The following is a 23,977-nucleotide window of genomic DNA, read 5'->3' on the forward strand; positions in this document are numbered from 1 at the left end:
ACTAGGAAAACTGGTTATGCATATGCAGATGAATGAAACTAGACCTCTGTTTTTCAACACTTACAAAAATCAACTCAAAATGGATTAAAGATATAAATGGAAGACCCAAAACTACACAACTACTAGAAAAATGTATGGGGAAATGCTTTATGACATTGATCTGGGCAAGGATATTTTGAATAAGACCTCAAAAGCAAGAGAAATAAAAGCAAAAATAGGCAAATAAGATGATGTCAAACTAAAAAGCTTTTGTATAGCAAAGGAAATAATCAACAGAGTGAAGGGACAATCTACAGAATTGGAGAAAATATTTGCGAACTATGCCTCTGACAAGTAGTTAATATCCAGACTATATAAGGAACTCAAGCAACTCAACAGTGAAAATAATAGTAATAATAAAATTTAAAAATGGGTAAAGGATCTGAATAGACACTTCTCAAAAGAGGACATACAAAGGACCAACAAGTATATGAAAAAAATGCTCAACATCACTAATTATTGGAGAAACACAAATTAGAATCACTATGAGATATAATCTCAACCCAGTTAGAATGGCTATTATCAAAAAGACAAAAAATAACAAATGCTGGCAAAGATGCACAGGAAAAAGAACTCATACACTATTGGAGGGACAAACTGTAAACTAGTACAGCTTTTATGGATAATAACATGGAAGTTCCTCAAAAAATTAAAAACAGAACTACCACATGGTCCAGCAATTCCATTACAAGGTACATACTCAAAAGCAATGAAATTAGCGTGTTGAAGAGATACCTGCACTCCTATATTTATTGCAGCACCAATCACAATAGCCAAGAAATGGAATCAACCTAAGTGTCCACCAAGAGATGCATGGTTAAAGAAAATATGGTTATATACGCAATATAATGCTAGTTGGTCGTAAAAAAATTATTTTTTACGATTTGTAACAGTATGCATGAACCTACAGGACATTATGTTAAGCCAACCACAGAGGAACAAACACCACAAGATTTCAGTCATATGTAGAATCTAACAAAGTTTACCTTATAGAAGTAGTGAGTGGTTACTTCTCACTAATCACTAGTAGAATAGTGATTACCAGAGGCTGGGGAGAGTGGCAGGAGAGGGGATGGGGAGAGGTTGGTCACCAGGTACAAATTTACGGTTCGATAGGAAGAATAAGTTATCATGTTCTATTGCACAGTAGGTTGTCTATAATCAACAATAATGTATTGTACACTTCAAAATAGCTAAAAGAAAGGATTTTGAATGTTCTCACTACAAAGAAATGACAAATGTTTGAGATAAATATTCTAATTACCCTGATTTGATCATTTCATTTTATATATATATTGAAACACACTATCCCACAAATATGTACAACCATTATCTGTTAATTATAAACAAAATAAAACATAAAAATAAAAGACCAAATGTACTTTTATGTTGCTCCTTTTTGAGTTATTTCTTACGATAAAAAGCAGTTTCTTTTTGCACTGCTGATATTGAGGGAAGACAGCACGAGCTTCTAGAACATATATTTTGAATTATATTTGCTTTAGGGTGTAAATAAATCTACACTGACACAATATTACATCCTACAAAAACATTTGTGTATGGAAATAATTTTGTGGCCACTGTTGAAATAGAATGCAGTAAATAAGGCCAACAGATATCTTTTTCTATTAGTAGCTTATCACTAATAATTCCACAGCATAATGAAGCCTGTGCTTTGATATTCGTTACACTGTGTAGTTCCCTATTATACACTTCATATTTTTGGCCACCCTAGAGGCAGCCCAATTTCTGTGCACTTTCAATTTTATGTGAAATATGTATGATCTAGGGAAGAATACATTGTTTTCTAATCAAATTAATTCCTCATCTATTCAGCTAATGACATTGCCTCAGGCTCTATTAATTTATTGATTTTATAAATATTTATTCAGCATGTTCTATGTGCTATCTTGTTTGTAGGCACACTGAGCACTAGTTATTAAGAAACTAGGAGACAATAGATGAAATTAGATTTCTGGCCATGTAGCTTCCAAATCCATTTGATATACTCTCTACAGTCATACCTTTTTATTACATTGAGGAAATGTCCACCTCTCCAAAGTTTGCAGAATCCATTTGCTCATACTCTGTTAGCATAAGCCTTCAGTTGTACTTGATGACCTATAGGCTTATTCCAACAGCATTCAAACACCTTTCAGTATGTTTAATTTTAGAAAATTATCTTTTGATCCTCCACCCAGCTTCCAATCTATGTTCTTCCCTTATAACCAGTGAAAACATCCATATTTCTTTTATTTCAACTTTTATTTTAGATTCACGGGGTACATGTGCAAATTTGTTTCATGGGTATATTATGTGATGCTGAGATTTGGGGTCTGGATTCTATCATCACCCAGGTAATGAGCAAAGGACCCAATAGGTAGTTTTTCCACCCATGCTCCCCTTTCTCCTGCCTCTAGTAGTCTGCAGTATCTATTGTTCCTATTTTTATGTCCATTTGTGCTCAATGTTTAGCTTCCACTTATAAGTGAGAACAAGTGGTATCTGGTTTTCTACTGTGCTTTCTTTTTTCTTTTTTTTTTTTTTTTTTGAGACGGAGTCTCGCTCTGTCACCCAGGCTGGAGTGCAGTGGCGCGATCTCGGCTCACTGCAAGCTCCGCCTCCCGGGTTCACGCCATTCTCCTGCCTCAGCCTCTCCGAGTAGCTGGGACTACAGGCGCCCGCCACCACGCCCGGCTAATTTTTTTGTATTTTTAGTAGAGACGGGGTTTCACCGTGGTCTCGATCTCCTGACCTCGTGATCCGCCCGCCTCGGCCTCCCAGTGCTGGGATTACAAGCGTGAGCCACCGAGCCCGGCCTATTGTGCTTTTAATTCATTTAGGATTATGGCCTCCAGCTGCATCCATGTTGCTGCAAAGGACATGATTTTATACTTTTATGGCTATGTAGTTTCCCATGGTGTATATGAACCACATTTTCTTTATCCAATCTATCATCAATGGGCGCCTAGGTTAATCCCATGCCTTTGCTATTGTGAATAGCATGGTAATGAACATATGAGTGCATGTGCCATTTTGATAGAATGATTTATTTTCTTTTAGGTGTGTATCCAATAATATTTCATTCACACTTTAAACCTTTCCATTTAGATTTTGATGCCACAATTCCACCACAGGTGCTCTGGTTCAGTTCAACACTAGTCTCCACGGAAACCGTCATTTCTTATCTTACTAAAATTTTGAGCAACATTCTACAGGACTGGCAATCCTCCCTCCTAAAGGAGAGGAAATCCCTGTAGTGATGTTTTTGACCATGTTTTAGTCGTTTTCTTGCCAAATCTTTCACTACTTGTTCCCCATATCCTTTCCAGCCCTTTGTCTCTATCTGACTTCAAAATGTCTGAGTTATTTGGGGCTTAGTCTAGACTACTTCTCACTCTTTATTCTCTGAGTAATTTCATTCATTCCCATGGCATTAAGTATCATCTAAAATGTATATTTCAAGTCAATATTCTCTATATGTTCAATCTAAGTATACAATAGGTTAAGTAAACAAAAACAACTGTATTTCTTTCTTAAGCCTATATTATCACATGGCTCAAATAGCTATTCTTTCCAAACATCCAGCCTGCTAGAGACAAAAACTAAGAGCAATAAAGATTATTTTAATTTAAATGTAAAATATTTAAAAGTATTTTTGTTTTGTTTTAAATAATATTTTTGAATTTTTATTATGAGCATAATAACACTAAACACTGGTAAGATAAAAATAAATACATAATGCTTCCTGCAATTCAAGTGTTCATAAACTGCGTCTGAAAATCAGATACCTTCAAAAGTCAAAAGATACCTTCAAAATTCAAATATCAAGAACTATGCTAATTTCTAGGGGCACAAAGATAAATAATGCATAGGCCATGATATGGACTAAAAGAAACATAAACATGCTTAACAATACCACATATCTGTGTTACAAAAGATAAGTATTATTTGCTAAGTCTAATTAAGAATTATTATCTCTCTAATGACCAGTGATGATGAGCTTTCTTTCATAAGTTTGTTGGCCACATAAATGTCTTCTTTTGAGAAGTGTCTGTTCATATCCTTTGCCCACTTATTGATGGGGTTGTTTTTTTCTTGTAAATTTGTTTAAATTCTTTGTAGATTCTGGATATTAGCCCTTTGGCTAATGGATGGATACATTGCAAAAACATTCTCCCATTCTGTAAGTTGCCTGTTCACTCATGGTAGTTTCTTTTGCTGTGCAGAAGCTCTTTAGTTTAATTAGATCCCATCTGCCATTTTGGCTTTTGTTGCCATTGCTTTTGGTGTTTTAATCATGAAGTCTTTGCTCATGTCTACATCCTGAATGGTGTTGCCTAGGTTTTCTTCTAGGGTTTTTATGGTTTTAGGTCTTATGTTTAATTCTTTAATCCATCTTGAATTAATTTTTGTATAAGGTGTAAGGAAGGGATCCAGTTTCAGTTTTCTGCATATGGCTAGCCAGTTTTCCCAACACCATTTATTAAATATGGAATCCTTTCCCCATTGATAGTTTTTGTCAGGTTTGCCAAAGATCAGATAGTTGTAGATGTGTGGTGTTATTTCTGAGGCCTCTTTTCTGTTGCATTGGTTTATATATCTGTTTTGGTACCAGTACCATGGTGTTTTGGTTACTATAGCCTTGTAGTATAATTTGAAGTCAGGTAGCCTGATGCTTCCGGCTTTGTTCTTTTAGCTTAGGATTGTCTTGGAGATATGGGTTCCTTTTTGGTTCCATATGAAATTTAAAGTAGTTTTTTCTAATTCTGTGAGGAAAGTCAATGGTAGTTTGATGGGGATAGCATTGAATCTATAAATTACTTTGGGCAGTATGGCCATTTTCAAGATATTGATTTTTCCTATCCATGAGCATGGAATGTTTTTCCATTTGTGTCCTCTCTTATTTCCTTGAGCAGTGGTTTGTAGTTCGATGATCATTAAAAAGTCAGGAAACACAGGCAACCTACAGAATGGGAGAAAATTTTTGTAATCTACTCATCTGACAAAGGGCTAATATTCAGAATCTACAATGAACTCAAACAAATTTACAAGAAAAAATCAAACAACCCCATCAACAAGTGGTCGAAGGATATGAACAGATGCTTCTCAAAAGAAGACATTTATGCAGCCAAAAGACACATGAAAAAATGCTCATCATCACTGGCCATCAGAGAAATGCAAATCAAAATCACAGTGAAATACCATCTCACACCAGTTAGAATGGCCATCATTAAAAAGTCAGAAAACAACAGGTGCTGGAGAGGATGTGGAGAAATAGGAACACTTTTACACTGTTGGTGGGACTGTAAACTAGTTCAACCATTGTGGAAGTCAGTGTGGCGATTCCTCAGGGATCTAGAACTAGAAATACCATTTGACCCAGCCATCCCATTACTGGGTATATACCCAAAGGATTACAAAACATTCTGCTATAAAGACACATGCACACGTATGTTTATTGTGGCACTATTCACAATAGCAAAGACTTGGAACCAAGCCAAATGTCCAACAATAATAGACTGGATTAAGAAAATGTGGCACATATACACCATGGAATACTATGCAGCCATAAAAAGGATGAGTTCATGTCCTTTGTAGGGACATGGATGAAGCTGGAAACCATCATTCTCAGCAAACTATCGCAAGGACAAAAAAAGAAACACCACATGTTCTCACTCATAGGTGTGAACTGAACAATGAGAACACTTGGACACAGGAAGGGGAACATCACACACCAGGGCCTGTTGTGGGGTGGGGAGAGAGGGGAGGGATAGCATTAGGAGATATACCTAATGTTAAATGACGAGTTACTGGGTGCAGCACATCAACATGGCACATGTATACACATGGAACAAACCTGCACATTGTGCACATGTACCCTAAAACTTAAAGTATTAAAAAAAAAAGTCAGGAAACAACAGTTGCTGGACAGGATGTGGAGAAACAGGAATGCTTTTACATGGTTGGTGGGAGTATAAATTAGTTCAACCTTTGTAGAAGACAGTGTGGTGATTCCTCAAAGATCTAGAACCAGAAATTCCGTTTCACCCAGCAATCCCATTACTGGGTATATACCCAAAGGATTATAAATCGTTCTACTATAAAGACACATGCACAAGTATGTTTATTGCAGTACTGTTCACAATAGCAAAGACTTGGAACCAACCCAAATGCCCATCAATGATAGACTGGATAAAGAAAATACAGCACATATACACCATGGAATACTATGCCACCATAAAAAAGGATGAGTTGATGTCGTTTGCAGGGACATGGATGAAGCTGGAAAACATCATTCTCAGCAAACCAACACAGGAACAGAAAGCCAAACACTGCATGTTCTCACTCATAAGTGGGAGTTGAACAATGAGAACACGTAGACACAGAACACCAGGACCTGTCAGTAGGTCGGGGGCTGGGGGGTGCTAGATGATGGGTTGATGTGTGCAGCAAACCACCATGGTACGTGTGTAACTATGTAACAAACCTGCACGTTCTGCTTATGTATCCCAGAACTTAAAAGTATATATAATTAAAAGAATTATTATCTAACGCTTCCTGTCTGAAGAAATGAAGTGTCAGTTGTGGTGTCAGAGCCCTGGCAACTGAAACTGGTTGGCTCCCAGGTAATAAGAATTTACCAACTGTATAGGTTTGAAAAGGAAAGTTTTATTAAATGGAAAATAATGCTGCAGCAGAGTGCAGAGGGGCACTTCAGCAAGAAAGGACTGAGCACACTGCGGTGGATTTTTCCTTAGGGGTATTTATGGATCTTAAAGAGAGAACTTACGGGTCATTTGGACCACAATAGTTACATAGTTCATTGTAAATAATTACATTTGTAGATATTCTGGTGCCTTGATGTCAGTAAGGGTTGCACAATGAGTTTCAACATGCATGCATTCTGGAGATGGATAGAAATTCTAGCTACTTAAAAATCGTGGGTAATGAACCCTTGTACCAGATACTGGCTTTAGATAATAAGTAAGTCTAATTACTTCTGAATTCCTCAGATGGAGTTTTGCCTCCACATAGTCTGCTTGATGGCCAGCCACCAGGTGATCTTTGTGCTCCTCAGGAAGTTATTTAGAGAGGTGAACCTGAGTTGACCTCCCAAAGAAGGGATAGAGTATTTTGTAAGCAAAAAAAAAAAAAGATATCAGGACATTATTTACTTCATTGTAACTACAAATTAGGACATTTTTATACATCATGCTGTCTTAGTTTTCTAGATACTGTAGAGAATATATCTATGTTTAGTGATTTATCTAATTTGCTACTAGGTAAGTACAGAAAAGTAGAATTTCAGATATTCTAGATTTATGCTATTTCAAAGAGCAAATAAAGTATTTATGCTTTTAAGATTTCTTTAAAAAAAGAAACTGCAAGGGAATCTTAAGACACCAGCAGATTCAGCATTTTTAAAATGATGAGATGGCTGGTGCGGTGGCTCATGCCTATAATCCTAACACTTTGAAAGGCCAAGGCGGGCAGATCACCTGAGGTCAGGAGTTCAAGACCAGCCTGACCAACATGGAGAAACCCCATCTCTACTAAAAATACAAAATTAGTCAGGTGTGGTGGTGCATGCCTCTAATCCCAGCTACTCGTGAGGCTGAGGCAGGAGAATTGCTTGAACCCAGGAGGCGGAGGTTGCAGTGAGCCGGATTGCGCCATTGCGCTCCAGCCTGAGCAACAAGAGTGAAAATCCATCTCAAAACATAAATAAATAAAAAGATAAGTTATGTCAACACATAGCAAAACATATCTGTTGGTCTGACAAAGAGTGTCAGCCTGGCCTTTTTACCTGGCGAGTCATACTTTCAAAATACAAGATCTCTCCCTGCAACTCCTGGGCAGAGGGGAATAAGAGGGATGAGGTGACCCTATGCCAGGTTGCCAGCAGGCTGGTAGTAGTTTGCAACTGTTTTCTCATTTGTACCCTCTTCTCCAGAAAAGGTAATTGAGGCAGAAGTCCTCTTGACTTTCTCCCTTTCCATGGATGTCAAAGGATCTTAAATTAATTAGCTATTGAGTTGGGACTAAAATAGTCCTTTCAGCAGACCTGCTTCATTCTGCGGTGGCTTTGTTTGACTGTTCTTTATTACTGCACGCAGGGAGATGAGTTTTTTTAAGATTGTAAGGCTTGGAGGAATGACGCTGTTACCGACTTACTAGAAAAAAAAGTTGTTTTCTTCTTGCAGGGGGTGTTTGTGGTTAATTTTCTCCCTCCTGCCACCTCCCCTTCCTCCCCTCTTTTCATGTCCTCTGGTGTAGTCTAGTATAATCTAATGAATATGTGAGGTTGTCAATGATTTATACTAATTATCCATTTGTCTTTAAATGTGTTTCATGTAAGTGAAGAACGTGGAAGTTGATTGTACCATATGGACACATAAAATATTAAAAGTGTCATGTGCCTATTTCATAGTTTTTAGTTCAGATAAGTCTATCGGTATTCATGTAGAGTTAGATAAGTGACTCTTCAACCTTAAGCTGCTATGCTCACTCCACCATTTCAACTTCTTTTCTTACTCTTTCACCTTCCTGCTTTAGGAAAACATCTCTTCTCACATAAACCTTAAATGAGCTGTTCCTTAGAGAAATAAGATTCTGTGACTGCCCTTTCACTTAAACATACCATGAGTATGATAAATGAAGAAAGAAGAAGGGACTACTTCTAAGAGTCTTTAGAAGCACAGTGGATACAAAATGAGTTTTAGCTAAACAGAAATTAAGAAACCTGCTCATCCTAGCACTGAACTTGCCTTTGGAATCTTGAGAAATCACTGCACCTCCTTAGTGTTAAGTTCCTCATCCATAAAATGGAGAAAGTATTAATATATTAACATAGTCTAAAGTTTGTTTTAAAGATTAAATAAGCTCATGTATTTTAAAGTTTTTTAATGAATATAAAAATATCACTAAGACTTTTACTGAAAGCAATGATAGACATGACTCCACTGACTCATCTATCAGTGCTTACCCTCAAATATGCCTTGGACTTTACCTCTCTCAAAGAATGATGTAACTATCAGTGTGATTTTCTTTTGATGTTTCTCAAAATGGATGTTAGAACCACCTGGCCAATGCATAGAGTGAAGCACCCCAAAGTGCTGAGCATTGCATTCTGTAATATAGAATCAGTATCAACAGAAATTGGTGACAGGAAGGTAGTAAAGGAAAAGATGTGGAAATTGATGTTTGAAAAGTGTGATGAGAAAATTTTTTTTGTTTTTGTTTTTTTATTTTCTTTTTTATTTATTTTATTTTATTATTATTATACTTTAAGTTTTAGGGTACATGTGCACAATGTGCAGGTTACATATGTATACATGTGCGATGTTGGTGTGCTGCACCCATTAACTTGTCATTTAGCATTAGGTAAATCTCCTAATGCTATCCCTCCCCCCACCCCCACAACAGTCCTAAATAAAGTACAGGAGGGAAAATTAGAAAACACTGTTATACCTTGCAGAATTTATTAGACAGAAACTTAAAATACAGAGCCTGGAGTGTTGACAACAATGTCTCTATTGTTGCCAAGTTACAATGTAACAACCCAGCCCACCTCCATGAGTAAGAGCAGAAGACTGAATAAAAAATTTCAGACTCATCCCTTCTCAGACTTTGGGCTACGATCAAGAGTACAAAATTCCAAATTCCATTCCTATTAAAAGACTACGTTATTACTTTCTTGTAGTTCATTATGAATTAGTATTCTTACTATATGTTATTAATAGTATACTTTTATTACATTTTGTTATTAATAGTATACTTTTATTACATTTTTGTGTTAATTTGCTAGATGTATACCTTTAAGGTAAACCACATTTAATTTCTTTAAAAAAATTCTTTTTGAAATTGGTCTTCATTATTTGGATGCCTGAAATACTGGTAAATAAATCTTTTTTTTTAAACAATATTTCAGGCATTCAAATAATCTATTATTTATTTTTCTAAAGCATAGAAGTTATTTTCTGTTTTAATTCTCTTCTAAAAATAAGTGTAATCAGCTCTGCTCCTTTAGAGGTGAATACCTAAGTGTGATAACTGAGAAGGCTTTGGCTTTAATTAAAGGGACTACTCTTCAGTGTAAGTCCAAGTGACAAATTCAATTGGATTATTGAGCTGTATAAAACCAAGACAAATCAATCACTTCACTCAGCAAGCACACTTTCTGTGAGCTTGTCATTTTTTCTGCTGCAAGGGAATTAGCGTGAAAAACAGTGCTTGTGAGGAAAACCATATATAACCTTAGAAAGGCTCAAATAAAGGAAATAGTAATCTTGATCTATCCCTTACTTCACTGAAAGCAATTCCAGGCAATCCAAACCAATCTGGAAATCTTCATTTTTACTGGGACTCTGTACAGTATTATGCTTCCTACTTTGCTGGAATGAAGCCCTATTGTGTACTGTCCTCAGCATCTCAAACATTGTATTTGAGATGTCTGTTCAGGTTGCCATAACAAAATACCATAGGCTAAGTGGCTTAAACAACAAAAACATATTCACAATTGTAAAGGCTAGAAGTGTGAGCTCAAGGTGTCAACAGAGTGTTGGCTTATTCTGAGACCTCTTTCCTTGTTTTGCAGATGTCTGCAACCCCATGTCTTCCCATGCTCTTGCATCTGTGTGTCTGTACTAATCTCTTCTTTTAAACATACCTGGCATATTGGTTTAGTGCCTACCATAATAACCTCATCTTAAGTACGTCTTCAAAGACCCTGTGTCAAAACATAGGCACATTCTCAGTTACTGGAAATTGGGACATCAACATAGGAATTTTGGGAGGCTACAGTGCAACCTACAACATTCTGTCCACTCCCTAACATTTCTGTCCTTCTCATGTGCAAAATATATTCACCCCATCCCAAAAGCCCCCAAAGTCTTAACCCATACAATTATCAAATCTGAATTCAAGTCTTATTTATATTGTCATCTAATTGAGATATGGGTGAGACTCAAGGTTTGATTCATCCTGAAGCAAAATTTATCTCCAGCTGTGAACCTGTGAAACCAGAAAAGTTACGTGCTTCCAAAATGGAAAGGTGGGAAAGTCATAGAATAGACATTCCTATTATAAAAGAGAGAAATCAGAAAGAGGAAATGGGTGATGGATCCCAAGCAAATCTGAAATCTAGCAGGACAATTCCATTATATTTCAATGCTAAAGAATAATCTTTCTTTGCTGGCTCAATGTTATATCCTCCAGGCCCATGAGAACAGTAGCCCTACTCTCTTGATCCTGGGCAGCACTCCAACCACTCTGGACCTGAAAGAGGACACAGCCCTACCTCGCAGCCTGTGCGCTCTGTACCCATGGTGGCTGCAGCAGCCCTGCCAATCTCTGATTCACCTTTAGGGTCACTGTCCTTTGTAGCTGCGTAGCTCTACTGGCCTGTCCTATAGACACACATCCTATCACAGAAGTCTGGCTGCCTTCCTTAATTTCACCCTGTATCTGTCCCCTTCAGTCAAAATTTGTCAGCATTTCTATTAGTATAACACCATCATTTTTCCTGTCTTCTATAGAGATACCTGATTAGATCATAGGTATCTAATCAGGTATCTCTGTAGGTCATATTCCTATAATCCCTTTATCAAATCCTTATCCACCCATACCTTTAGGGTTTGCTCCAGAACATGCTTTCTCATTTTTTACAATGTGGATTGGCTGAAAATTTTCTGGATCTTTAAGTTCTGGTTCCTTTCTGCTTACAAATGTTTTTTTCAATTTTTTTCTTTCCTCTAACAATTTGCTACAAATAGAAACCAGGACATACCTCCAATACTTTGCTTAGAAAATTTCTCAGCTAAATATCCAAGTTTGTCACTTAAAAATTCTACTTTCTGCAAAATATTAGAGCATAATTTGGCTAAGTTCTTTGTTGCTTTATAACAATAATTGCCTTTTTTTTCAGAGTCCAGTAACATGTTTCTCATTTCCAGAGTCCAATAACATGTTTCTCATTTCCATCTGAGACTTCACAAGAAGTACCTTTAATGTTCATATTTCTGTCAACATTCTATTCATGATGATATCTGTATATCTAAGACTATAAAAATCTTTCTCCATTGCTCTTGTCTTTTTCTTCTGACACCTCATTAGAATTGCCTTTAGTGTTTATCTTTCTACCAGCAGTCTCTTCAAAGCAATCTAGGCTTTTTCTTACATCTCAGAAATTTTCCAGCCTGTACCAGTTGTCCAGTCTTAGAGCCTCTTTCCCATGTTTAGGCATTTGTTACAGCAGCACCTCACCTCTCATTACGAAATTCTGTATTAGTTTTCCAGAGCTTCCATAAGAAAATACCACAAACTGGATAGCTTTAAGAACAGAAGTTTACTTTCTCACAATTCTGGAAGGTACAAGTCCAAGATCAAAGTCACAGTGGAGTTTGTTTCTTCAAAGACATCTCTCCTTAGCATACAGATGACCATCTTTCTCCCTGTCTATACATGATCTTCCCTTTCTGTGTCTATTTCCTAATCTCTTCTTCTTATAAGGACACCAGTCATATCAAATTAGGATTCACCCTAATGACCTAGTCTTAACTCAATTCCCTTTTTAAAGACACTATCTCTAAATATAGACACACTCTGAGGTACCAGGAATTAGAATATTGACATATGAATTTTGTGGGGGGCACAATTCAGGCCATAAAAAGCCTCTATAAGTTTTCATCTCTAACCATGATGCCATAAAATCAATCTTTATTTTTTCTGATTTAATGTACCTACTTTTCTAATGCCATCAATCTTGTCTTCAATTTTGTGGTTGCATCTTTTCCTTTGGTTTCAGGCCACTACAGGCCTGAAATGTTACAGTGCTCTCAAAGATCAAGTTTACAATGAAAACATAAAGTTACTTTAAAAAGGAAACATGACCAATGAAATGTAAAGAAATAGAGTACAAGCACAACACACACCCACAAATATTTTCCATAATTGCGTATATATCCACACAGGTTTTTTCATTTGCTTGGGCTTGACATAATTTCTTACAGGCATTGCTCTAGGCTAATGTTAACTGAATGTACATGTTAGTTGGATATGGCAACAGTGCCCAATTTCTTAGATGACACTCACATAAAATGCCTATATTCTCACCCAGTCCTGAAATTACTGGCCAAATTTATCTTCTGAGCCATCCTGCATTCTTTGCAAAGGTATTACTAAGTTCGTATTTACTCATGTGATACTGAAATTCTTTTGTCTTTGAAAGTGAAGCACCAAAAGCCAAACCTAAATAGCCTATGAAGTAATACTTTCAATTTTGATGCTTTTTATTAATTTTTAAAACATCTTACCCTTGAGTATATTATTTTAGTCTGCTAATTTGTGCTTAGAAAAAGATGGCCTGATTGGAATAGTTTCAGAAAGAATGGTACCAGTTCCTCCTTGTACCTCTGGTAGAATTTGGCTGTGAATCCATCTGGTCCTGGACTCTTTTTGGTTGGTAAGCTACTGATTATTGCCACAATTTCAGAGCCTGTTATTAGTCTATTCAGAGATTCAACTTCTTCCTGGTTTGGTCTTGGGAGGGTGTATGTGTTGAGGAATTTATCCATTTCTTCTAGATTTTCTAGTTTATTTGCGTAGAGGTGTTTGTAGTATTCTCTGATGGTAGTTCGTATTTCTGTGGGATCGGTGGGGATATCCCCTTTTTCATTTTTTATTGCATCTATTTGATTCTTCTCTCTTTTCTTATTAGTCTTCCTAGCTGTCTATCAATTTTGTTGATCTTTTCAAAAAACCAGCTCCTGAATTCATTAATTTTTTGAAGGGTTTTTTGTGTCTCTGTTTCCTTCAGTTCTGCTCTGATCTTAGTTATTTCTTGCCTTCTGCTAGCTTTTGAATGTGTTTGCTCTTGCTTTTCTAGCTCTTTTAATTGTGATGTTAGGGTGTCAATTTTGGATCTTTCCTGCATTCTCTTGTGGGCATTTAGTGCTATAAGTTTCCCTCTACACACTGCTTTGAATGTGTCCCAGAGATTCTGGTATGTTGTGTCTTTGTTCTCGTTGGTTTCAAAGAACATCTTTATTTCCGCCTTCATTTCATTATGTACCCAATAGTCATTCAGGAGCAGGTTGTTCAGTTTCCATGTAGTTGAGCGGTTTTGAGTGAGTTCCTTAATCCTGAGTTCTAGCTTGATTGCACTGTGGTCTGAGAGACAGTTTGTTATAATTTCTGTTCTTTTACATTTGCTGAGGAGAGCTTTACTTCCAACTATGTGGTCAATTTTGGAATAGGTGTGGTGTGGTGCTGAAAAAAATGTGTATTCTGTTGATTTGGGGTGGAGAGTTCTGTAGATGTCTATTAGGTCTGCTTGGTGCAGAGCTGAGTTCAATTCCTGGGTATCCTTGTTAACTTTCTGTCTCGTTGATCTGTCTAATGTTGACAGTGGGGTGTTAAAGTCTCCCATTATTATTGTGTGGGAGTTTAAGTCTCTTTGTAGGTCACTCAGGACTTGCTTTATGAATCTGGGTGCTCCTGTATTGGGTGCATATATATTTAGGATAGTTAGCTCTTCTTGTTGAATTGATCTCTTTACCATTATGTAATGACCTTCTTTGTCTCTTTTCATCTTTGTTGGTTTAAAGTCTGCTTTATCAGAGACTAGGATTGCAACCCCTGCCTTTTCAATTTATGAGACCAGCATCATCCTAATAAATACCAAAGCCGGGCAGAGACACAACCAAAAAAGAGAATTTTACACCAATGTCCTTGATGAACATTGATGCAAAAATCCTCAATAAAATACTGGCAAACCGAATCCAGCAGCACATCAAAAAGCTTATCCACCATGATCAAGTGGGCTTCATCCCTGGGATGCAAGGCTGGTTCAACATATGCAAATCAATAAATGTAATCCAGCATATAAACAAAACCAAAGACAAAAACCACATGATTATCTCAATAGATGCAGAAAAGGCCTTTGACAAAATTCAACAACCCTTCATGCTAAAAACTCTCAATAAATTAGGTATTGATGGGACATATCTCAAAATAATAAGAGCTATCTGTGACAAACCCATAGCCAGTGTCATACTGAATGGGCAAAAACTGGAAGCATTCCCTTTGAAAACTGGCACAAGACAGGGATGCCCTCTCTGACCACACCTATTCAACATAGTGTTGGAAGTTCTGGCCAGGGCAATCAGGCAGGAGAAGGAAAAAAAGGGCATTCAATTAATTAGGAAAAGAGGAAGTCAAATTGTCCCTGTTTGCAGATGACATGATTGTATATCTAGAAAACCCCATTGTCTCAGCCCAAAATCTCCTTAAGCTGATAAGCAACTTCAGCAAAGTCTCAGGATACAAAATAAATGTACAAAAATCGGAAGCATTCTTACACACCAATAACAGACAAACAGAAAGCCAAATCATGAGTGAACTCCCATTCACAATTGCTTCAAAGAGAATAAAATACCTAGGAATCCAACTTACAAGGGATGTGAAGGACCTCTTCAAGGAGAACTACAAACCACTGCTCAATGAAATAAAAGAGGATACAAACAAATGGAAGAACATTCCATGCTCATGGGTTGGAAGAATCAATATTGTGAAAATGGCCATACTGCCAAAGGTAGTTTATAGCTTCAATGCCATCCCCATCAAGCTACCAATGACTTTCTTCACAGAATTGGAAAAAACTACTTTAAAGTTCATATGGAACCAAAAAGAGCCTGCATCGCCAAGTCAATCCTAAGCCAAAAGAACAAAGCTGGAGGCATCACGCTACCTGACTTCAGACTACTACAAGGCTACAGTAAGCAAAACAGCATGGTACTGGTACCAAAACAGAGATATAGATCAATGGAACAGAGCAGAGCCCTCAGAAATAATGCTGCATATCTACAATTATCTGATCTTTGACAAACCTGACAAAAACAAGCAATGGGGAAAGGATTCCCTATTTAATAAATGGTGCTGGGAAAACTGGCTAGCCATATGTAGAAAGCTGAAACTGGATCCCTTCCTTACACTTTATACAAAAATTAATTCAAGATGGATTAAAGACTTACATGTTAGACCTAAAACCATAAAAACCCTAGAAGAAAACCTAGGCAATACCATTCAGGACATAGGCATGTGCAAGGACTTCATGTCTAAAACACCAAAAGCAATGGCAACAAAAGCCAAAATTGACAAATGGGATCTAATTAAACTAAAGAGCTTCTGCACAGCAAAAGAAACTACCATCAGAGTGAACAGGCAACCTACAGAATGGGAGAAAATTTTTGCAACCTACTCATCTGACAAGGGGCTAATATCCAGCATCTACAATGAACTCAAACAAATTTACAAGAAAAAAAACAACCCCATCAAAAAGTGGGCAAAGGACATGAACAGACACTTCTCAAAAGAAGACATTTATGCAGCCAAAAAACACATGAAAAAATGCTCATCATCACTGGCCATCAGAGAAATGCAAATCAAAACCACCATAAGATACCATCTCACACCAGTTAGAATGGCCATCATTAAAAAGTCAGGAAACAACAGGTGCTGGAGAGGATGTGGAGAAATAGGAACACTTTTACACTGTTGGTGGGACTGTAAACTAGTTCAACCATTGTGGAAGTCAGTGTGGCGATACCTCAGGGATCTAGAACTAGAAATACCATTTGACCCAGCCATCCCATTACTGGGTATATACCCAAAGGACTATAAATCATGCTGCTATAAAGACACATGCACACGTATGTTTATTGTGGCACTATTCACAATAGCAAAGGCTTGGAACCAACCCAAATGTCCAACAACGATAGACTGGATTAAGAAAATGTGGCACATATACACCATGGAATACTATGCAGCCATAAAAAATGATGAGTTCATGTCCTCTGTAGGGACATGGATGAAACTGGAAATCACCATTCTCAGTAAACTATCCCAAGGACAAAAAACCAAACACCGCATGTTCTCACTCATAGGTGGGAATTGAACAATGAGAACACATGGACACAGGAAGGGGAACATCACACTCCAGGGACTGTTGTGGGGTGGGGGGAGGGGGGAGGGACAGCATTAGGAGATACACCTAATGCTAAATGACGAGTTAATGGGTGCAGCACACCAACATGGCACATGGATACATATGTAACAAACCTGCACATTGTGCACATGTACCCTAAAACTTAAAAAAAAAAGAAAAAGATGGCCTGAAATTTTTACTTAAAGGAAAATAGTGATCCATTTGAGAACATTTGTACAGACAACAGATATGAACAAGTGGGTGGGTGTGGTCCATGGGATGATTCTTAAAACATATGCTGTAAGAAGATTCTAATCAAAACAAGAGGTTTTGTTTTGTTTTGTTTTGTTTTTTGTCACACCAAGCTGCCCATTTTTATTCCAAGCATTTAGAAAGAATCAATCCTGGACCAAAGAATATGACCTCTAGAGTTTTCTAAATAGTTGTCAGCATTTTAGTTAACTTCCTAAACTAATTTTTGCTTTTACAACCCAAACCTCAAAATCATCCATCCTATACTAATTTAATGTGATGGATAAGAACAGCTGTAGGCATTTCAGTTCTAATCTGTATGGTATACAAAAATCTAAGACCTTTCCCCTTCCATACATGAAGGAAAGCTATCCAAAGTTTATTCTCACCAATATATGAGGACATGCAGTTCCATCCTGCCTATGTAGTTGGATTCTTAACTGCTAAAAATAGGCACTATAACTTTGTAAGGGCTACATTACATGTCCCCACTTTCCTCCTTCATCCTGCTTGTAAGCTTCCAAGGATAATGGGTGGCTACCCACTTAAAAACATTATTAAGACACGATGAGAGATTTGAACCTTCTCTGTCCCAGATTGTCATCTTGCCTAAGAATCTCAAGAATTTCTGAAAGTGTACCGTCTGATTCTTTTTTCTCTTTAACAGTTCATAGCCTGCCTGCACTAGTACCATTGTTCAGCCATGCAATACAGTGGTAACTGCTCATAGCACCTGCACATCTATCATTGCTCAAGCTTCATGCTTCGAAGAGCTCTTTTCTTTGGCATTTTATCAGGAGGGTGATTTCAATTTTGTGATTTCAGCATTTCACAAAGCAAGACAATTTCTCCCACCCAAGAGCCTATGTTTGCATTCATATCAAAACTAGAGTCCAGAGAGTTCATCATCTGAAATAACACTACAAGATTTTGTAAGCAGAGTGCCAAGGTAACAGTATTATATAGAAATAAGTACAGAAAATATATTATAGCAGCTGTTTCACTTTTAAAAATTTCTGTAGAATATTTTAAGCATTTCTTAAAATGTTTAAAATATGTTTATAAATCTTTCGCAAGAAGTCCTAAAGGCCCTCTGTATGTGAGTTAAAAGCTATCTGAAGTCTCTGTTCCATTTTCCACATGCATTTTAATTTTTGCATGTTTTTCTGAACTTTTTGCACTTTGAAAATTGAAATTTATCTAAAAGGACTGATAGCATTAGATTTTCAGCAATTGTCGGAAAACAATTTTGTGCATAGGGAGTTTGTAGTCAGTCTGTATAAAATGATTCAAATACAATTTATGTTAACATTCTCAAAGATATTTTACTTGCTCTTAACATTTGCTTAGAATGAAATCTAATGCTTTCATGTGCCCCATAAAAATAATTAATATTAGGCCAGGTGCAGTGTCTCACACCTGTAATCCCAGAATTTTGGGAGGCCGAGGTGGGTGGATCACAAGGTCAGGAGTTTGAGACCAGCCTGGCCACTATGGTAACACCCTGTCTCTACTAAAAATACAAAAATTAGCCGGGCGTGGTGGTACCCTCCTGTAATCCCAGCTACTTGGGAGGCTGAGGCAGAAGAATTACTTGAACCTGGGAGGCAGAGGTTGCAGTGAGCCAAGATCGCACCACTGCACTCCAGCCTGGGTGACAAAAGTGGGACTCTGCCTCAAAAAAAGAAAAAAAGTTATATTATTTTTGGACTCATTCTCTTTTTAAATTTGTTTGCCTTGAAAGCAGAAATAGCAGTAAATTCCATGCTCATTTTACATACACATGTCCATCTTAAATGAAAACCAAATGATACTAGTAATTGATAACTGAGTAAAATCTTAGACATTACTTAACTGTCTGTGTCTTTCCGTTTCTTTTGTTTTATAGTCACTTTCACTTGTTCATTTAAAAAATTTCTGAGTACCCTTTATGTATGAAGTCCAGTCTAGGTGCCTGAAATATACAAATGAACAAAACAAACAGAAAATCCTTGCTCTTTTATAGTCCAGCATCAGGAGACACAAAATAAAGAAAAAACATAACAAACTGAAGAGAAAGAGCAAGCTAAGAGGTTCTGGGAGAGCTGGAAGGGCAGATTGTGATTTTAAATTAGTTGGTCAGAATAGCACTCAAAGAAAAAATGACAATTGTGCAACGGCTTGAAGGAGGTGAGGTACTTAAACCCTGGGAATCATGGCTAGAAGAGTGTTCTAGGTAGAGGGAGGAGCCAGGGAAAATAATCTATGGCTGGAGCTTAACTACGCTGTTCAAGGAATAGTAGAATGCTCACAAATTCAACAGTGAAAACATCAGTAGACCCATTTCATTTAGTCTAATATCCTCTGAGCCTACAGTTAGTAGGCATGTATTGAGTTATTCTTTATTACAATAAACTAGTACATTCTCATATTTTAAATTTTATCTGCACATTTTCATACTCACCACATTTCAATGCATGCATTTTTATCAAAATTGTACATTTCCTTTTTTTCATTATATTGTAAACTTCAGGATGAGGAATTGGCCCTCAACCACTGTTTTTCTCAATGTTATTTTCTAGACTCAAGATATTCAACAGATGTTTTTATCTGTAAATAGAGGGTAAAAAGATAAGAAAGATCTTTCTTAGTTACATGAATCACAGTGGTCAGACCTTTGGGTTTTTGCCTCAGTTTCCTAATGTGCAATTGAAAGACAATTGTTAAATATGTAAAATATTGCATAAATGTAAATTAAATTATATCACTTGTTTTTCACAAATACATGAATTATGAATAGGAAATCTGAGAAATAAAATGCAAAAATACAAAAGCAGTTCTTCAGAAGAAAGCAATGTAATTTAAAGAACACTGGGAAAATCAAAAGATGTTATGTGGTGTGGCCAGTGATGACATTTTGTGAGCTGTTGACCTGGATTTTCAACTCTGATGGCCAATTTCCATCTGCTCAATGCTGGTCACCTGGATGGTAGAGTGATTTGGCCCTTAGGGAAGAGTCACCTTCCACATTGATCCATTTCATGCTTTGTCTATTTCTAAAATCACATCTTTCCTGACTAAACCTTGCCAACCTTCATCTGAATCCCTAATTTGCAGTCAAATGACAAGTGCATTTCATAAATACTGTATCTTCCTAGTTCTGAGGTGCCTCATAGGCCCTTTACATCAGAGCTTTCCCTGATTTGTTTTAATCTGACTGCAGGTAAGCTTCAAAATTGTTTAGCTTAAAGTATCTTATTTTAAACTTTTTATTATTTCCAAATTTCCAAAAGAGACATGAACATTGTTCATTGTACATTGCTATTTATTATTCATTCATTCTGTATCTATTTATCTCCAGCTATATACCAAGGACTATGACAGATGCTAGGAGTAAAAAGATAATTGAGACATTCTGTCTTCAGGAATTTTAGGCCTAGTGGAAGAGAATAGCTGACATTCTACTTTGATTAGAGCTGTCCAGGATATTATCATTCACAAGTATACAATCAAAGGAAATGGCCTATGCTTACCAAAGTCATAAAAGCTAATGCATAGAACAGTTGCATAAACCAATAACCTATCTGCAAATCTAAAGTTAGTATTTTCCTCACACTAATGTGAATATTTACACATAATCACTATTTGGAGAAATCTTCCCCAATATCAGATTATAAGAGAAACCAAATTAATATTCATAAGGTTGCGTAGTGAGCAGGCTATTAAAGAAATCTGAATAGTCTTAAGCTATAGTCAGGCTATAAAAGAGTACTGACTTGAACAAACCCAGCCCTAGCAGCCTAGTAAACCTCCATAGGACTTAACAGTTGATTTCCTGGAGATAATGTCTCCACTATTGTACAATGCAGGCTACACAGCCACATCCTAGTTCCTATCTCTCTTTGTTCCAGGCTCTCTGGGTTTTTGTAAACACTTATTTTCTTCAGGCCAATCAAAATATATTTGTGCGTGTTTGAGTTAGCACTACCCATTCCCTTAGATAGGTAGAAATGAATAGTGACATAGCATACTTTCTTGAGACTTATGTTAGGCAACTGTCCCTATATTGCTTCACCATTTTTTAATATATTGACTATTCCCTAGGCATGATGTGTATTTAACTGTATTGGCAGAAAAGCATGATTTGTAATAAGCTATTGGAACTATTATATTTAATGAGTATTATATTTGTCAAAAATGACTTTTTTTTCTTTATAGGTTGTCAAAATGATGATTATTGTTGTCATGACATTTGCTATCTGCTGGCTGCCTTATCATATTTACTTCATTCTCACTGCAATCTATCAACAACTAAATAGATGGAAATACATCCAGCAGGTCTACCTGGCTAGCTTTTGGCTGGCAATGAGCTCAACCATGTACAATCCCATCATCTACTGCTGTCTGAATAAGAGGTAAAAACAAAACTATGAAATGCAAGTTGCTTGTCACACCCACCTTCGCTGGAAACATATGATGTTGTTCCATTTTCTTGGTGCAAATTCAAAATGCAGAAAGAAGGGAAAATTTAAGAGTTCACTGAGAGAGGTGCAGGCTTTATCTTTTAAGACTCCTATACACACTTTATAAAGCATACCACATTAATAATTAGATGCCCCAAATAATGATCTTGGGGTTCTAACTGGATGATTCTTCTATGGGCCAACTTCTTCCTCCAAAACCTCAGAATTTTACCTGCCAAAGAAAAAGAAGTGCCCTCATCATTGAAGGAGAATTGAAAATATGCTCAAATCCTCAAAGAAATAAAGATACTTTCTAGAAATTCTTGAATAATTTCTATAAGATGGAGAGATGATGGCATATGTGAGCGGACTTTATTAAAAAGGATATGTTGTAAACAAATAAACTTTGAAGTAGAAGGTTTTGTAAAAGCAGTGGGACCTCCAATCCTCCTTCCTGCATTGTGAGGTGGGGTGAGTAAGAGAGCATGCAGCCTCTATGGAGATGGCTTGTGAAGAAATCACGGTGGTCAAGGGAAAGATGTTTATAAAGTTAAAAAATGAAAAGTGAGAATATTTATAGTCAAATATAAGACTAGAAAAAAAAAAGATAAAATCTGCTTTCCAGATAAAAACACCTTGGTTGTATTGGTCAGCACATGAAGGGATAGGGTTAAATTTCACAGGGCTGGTAAGTCCTGTAATAAGCCAATGTGTTTTTTTCGCAAGTAGAATTGGGACTTTATGTAAGTAACTGCATAAGTTAAATCCTAAGCTCTCTTCCCAGTTGGGGTTCTACCACACTGTGCCTTAAGTTTGTTAAATACGTAATTAACTCTTGCTTTTTTTTTTTTTCACTAATTGCATAAGCCATATCTCAATTCCTGCCACCCCACAAGCATTACATCCACTTTTAATCAACTTCATTTAATGGTTTACAAAGATAAGGATTTTGCACTTTCATACATGATTAGATAAAAACCATCAAGATTAGCAATTAATTCTAACATTAAATGAGACTTTAATTTATAAATATGTAATCATTTCTGAAAGAAACTATTTTGAAATGTATCATTTTTAAGTGCCTTAACTGGCCAGCCTAATTCAATTATATCTATGTAAATGCATACAATTATTTTAGAAAAATATACTGTTTCTTTAACATATTGATTACCTGATGCTATGCGTTTGCTGTTGATGACTTCTCACTGATGGGAATGAGATACTTTTCATTGCTGGGAATCAATGCTTCTCATTAATGGGAAATTAAGATTCAATTCAAACAAGAACTAAATGACTAACAATACTGTGACATAAATTCTAAGAGTTTGGCTAAAAACCAAACTCAAAAACTGAGTTGTTATAACTGCCTTACGCAGAATTTTCTGTGGCAGCTGAAAGACATATCTGCTTGAAAAAATAACTTTTTCTTTCTGCGGCCTGCTTTTCCTCAGATTTCGAGCTGGCTTCAAGAGAGCATTTCGCTGGTGTCCTTTCATCACAGTTTCCAGCTACGATGAGCTAGAGCTCAAGACCACCAGGTTTCATCCAACCCGGCAAAGCAGTATGTACACTGTGACCAGGATGGAGTCCATGACAGTCGTGTTTGACCCCAGCGAGGCAGACACCACCAGGTCCAGTCGGAAGAAAAGAGCAACGCGAAGAGACCCAAGTTTCAATGGCTGCTCTCGCAGGAATTCCAAATCTGCCTCCACCACTTCAAGTTTCATAAGCTCACCCTATACCTCTGTGGATGAATATTCTTAATTCCATTCCCTGAAGTAAAAGATTAGTGTGAGGCCATCATTGTGCCAGTCTAGGCCCCCATTCTCCTATTTATCAGTCCTGTCCTATATACTCTCTAGAAACAGAAAGCAGTTTTTAGGCAGCTATGGTTAAATTGAGAAAGGTAGTGTATAAATGTGACAAAGACACTAATAACATGTTAGCTTCCACCCAAAATAAAATGGGTTTTAAATTTATTCTTTGAAAACTCTAAATTATTATATGCAATGAACAAAAATATGTCAGAAAAATACTTGTAAACTCGCCAGTCTATCTCATTTACAAATTGCAATATACATTTGTGACATTAAAATGACATATAGTTTTTCCAAGAGATTAAACAATCTTTAAAACATAATATTGTAAGTGAAGGGAAACAAAATCTATATAAAATAGACTTTTTTTGCCTAGAGAAATAAAATGGGAAAAAAAGTTAAATGATTCATTTTCCCACTAGAGTAGTGGAAAATTAACC

General features: G+C 36.7%; 1 protein-coding gene across 1 annotated transcript in view; it reads left to right on the forward strand.

The window, feature by feature from the left end:
• Positions 1–23,484, forward strand: part of TACR3 (tachykinin receptor 3) — a 108,854-nt gene extending 85,370 nt beyond the window's left edge. Inside the window, exons 4-5 of the mRNA XM_055296853.2 lie at positions 21,476–21,672; positions 23,172–23,484. Coding sequence (XP_055152828.2) covers positions 21,476–21,672; positions 23,172–23,484 — 510 coding nt within the window. The remainder of the gene's footprint in view (positions 1–21,475; positions 21,673–23,171) is intronic.
• Positions 23,485–23,977: the final 493 nt, after the last annotated feature.

The sequence above is a fragment of the Symphalangus syndactylus genome, chromosome 10, assembly GCF_028878055.3.
Source record: "Symphalangus syndactylus isolate Jambi chromosome 10, NHGRI_mSymSyn1-v2.1_pri, whole genome shotgun sequence".
Taxonomy (NCBI): Eukaryota; Metazoa; Chordata; class Mammalia; order Primates; family Hylobatidae; genus Symphalangus; species Symphalangus syndactylus.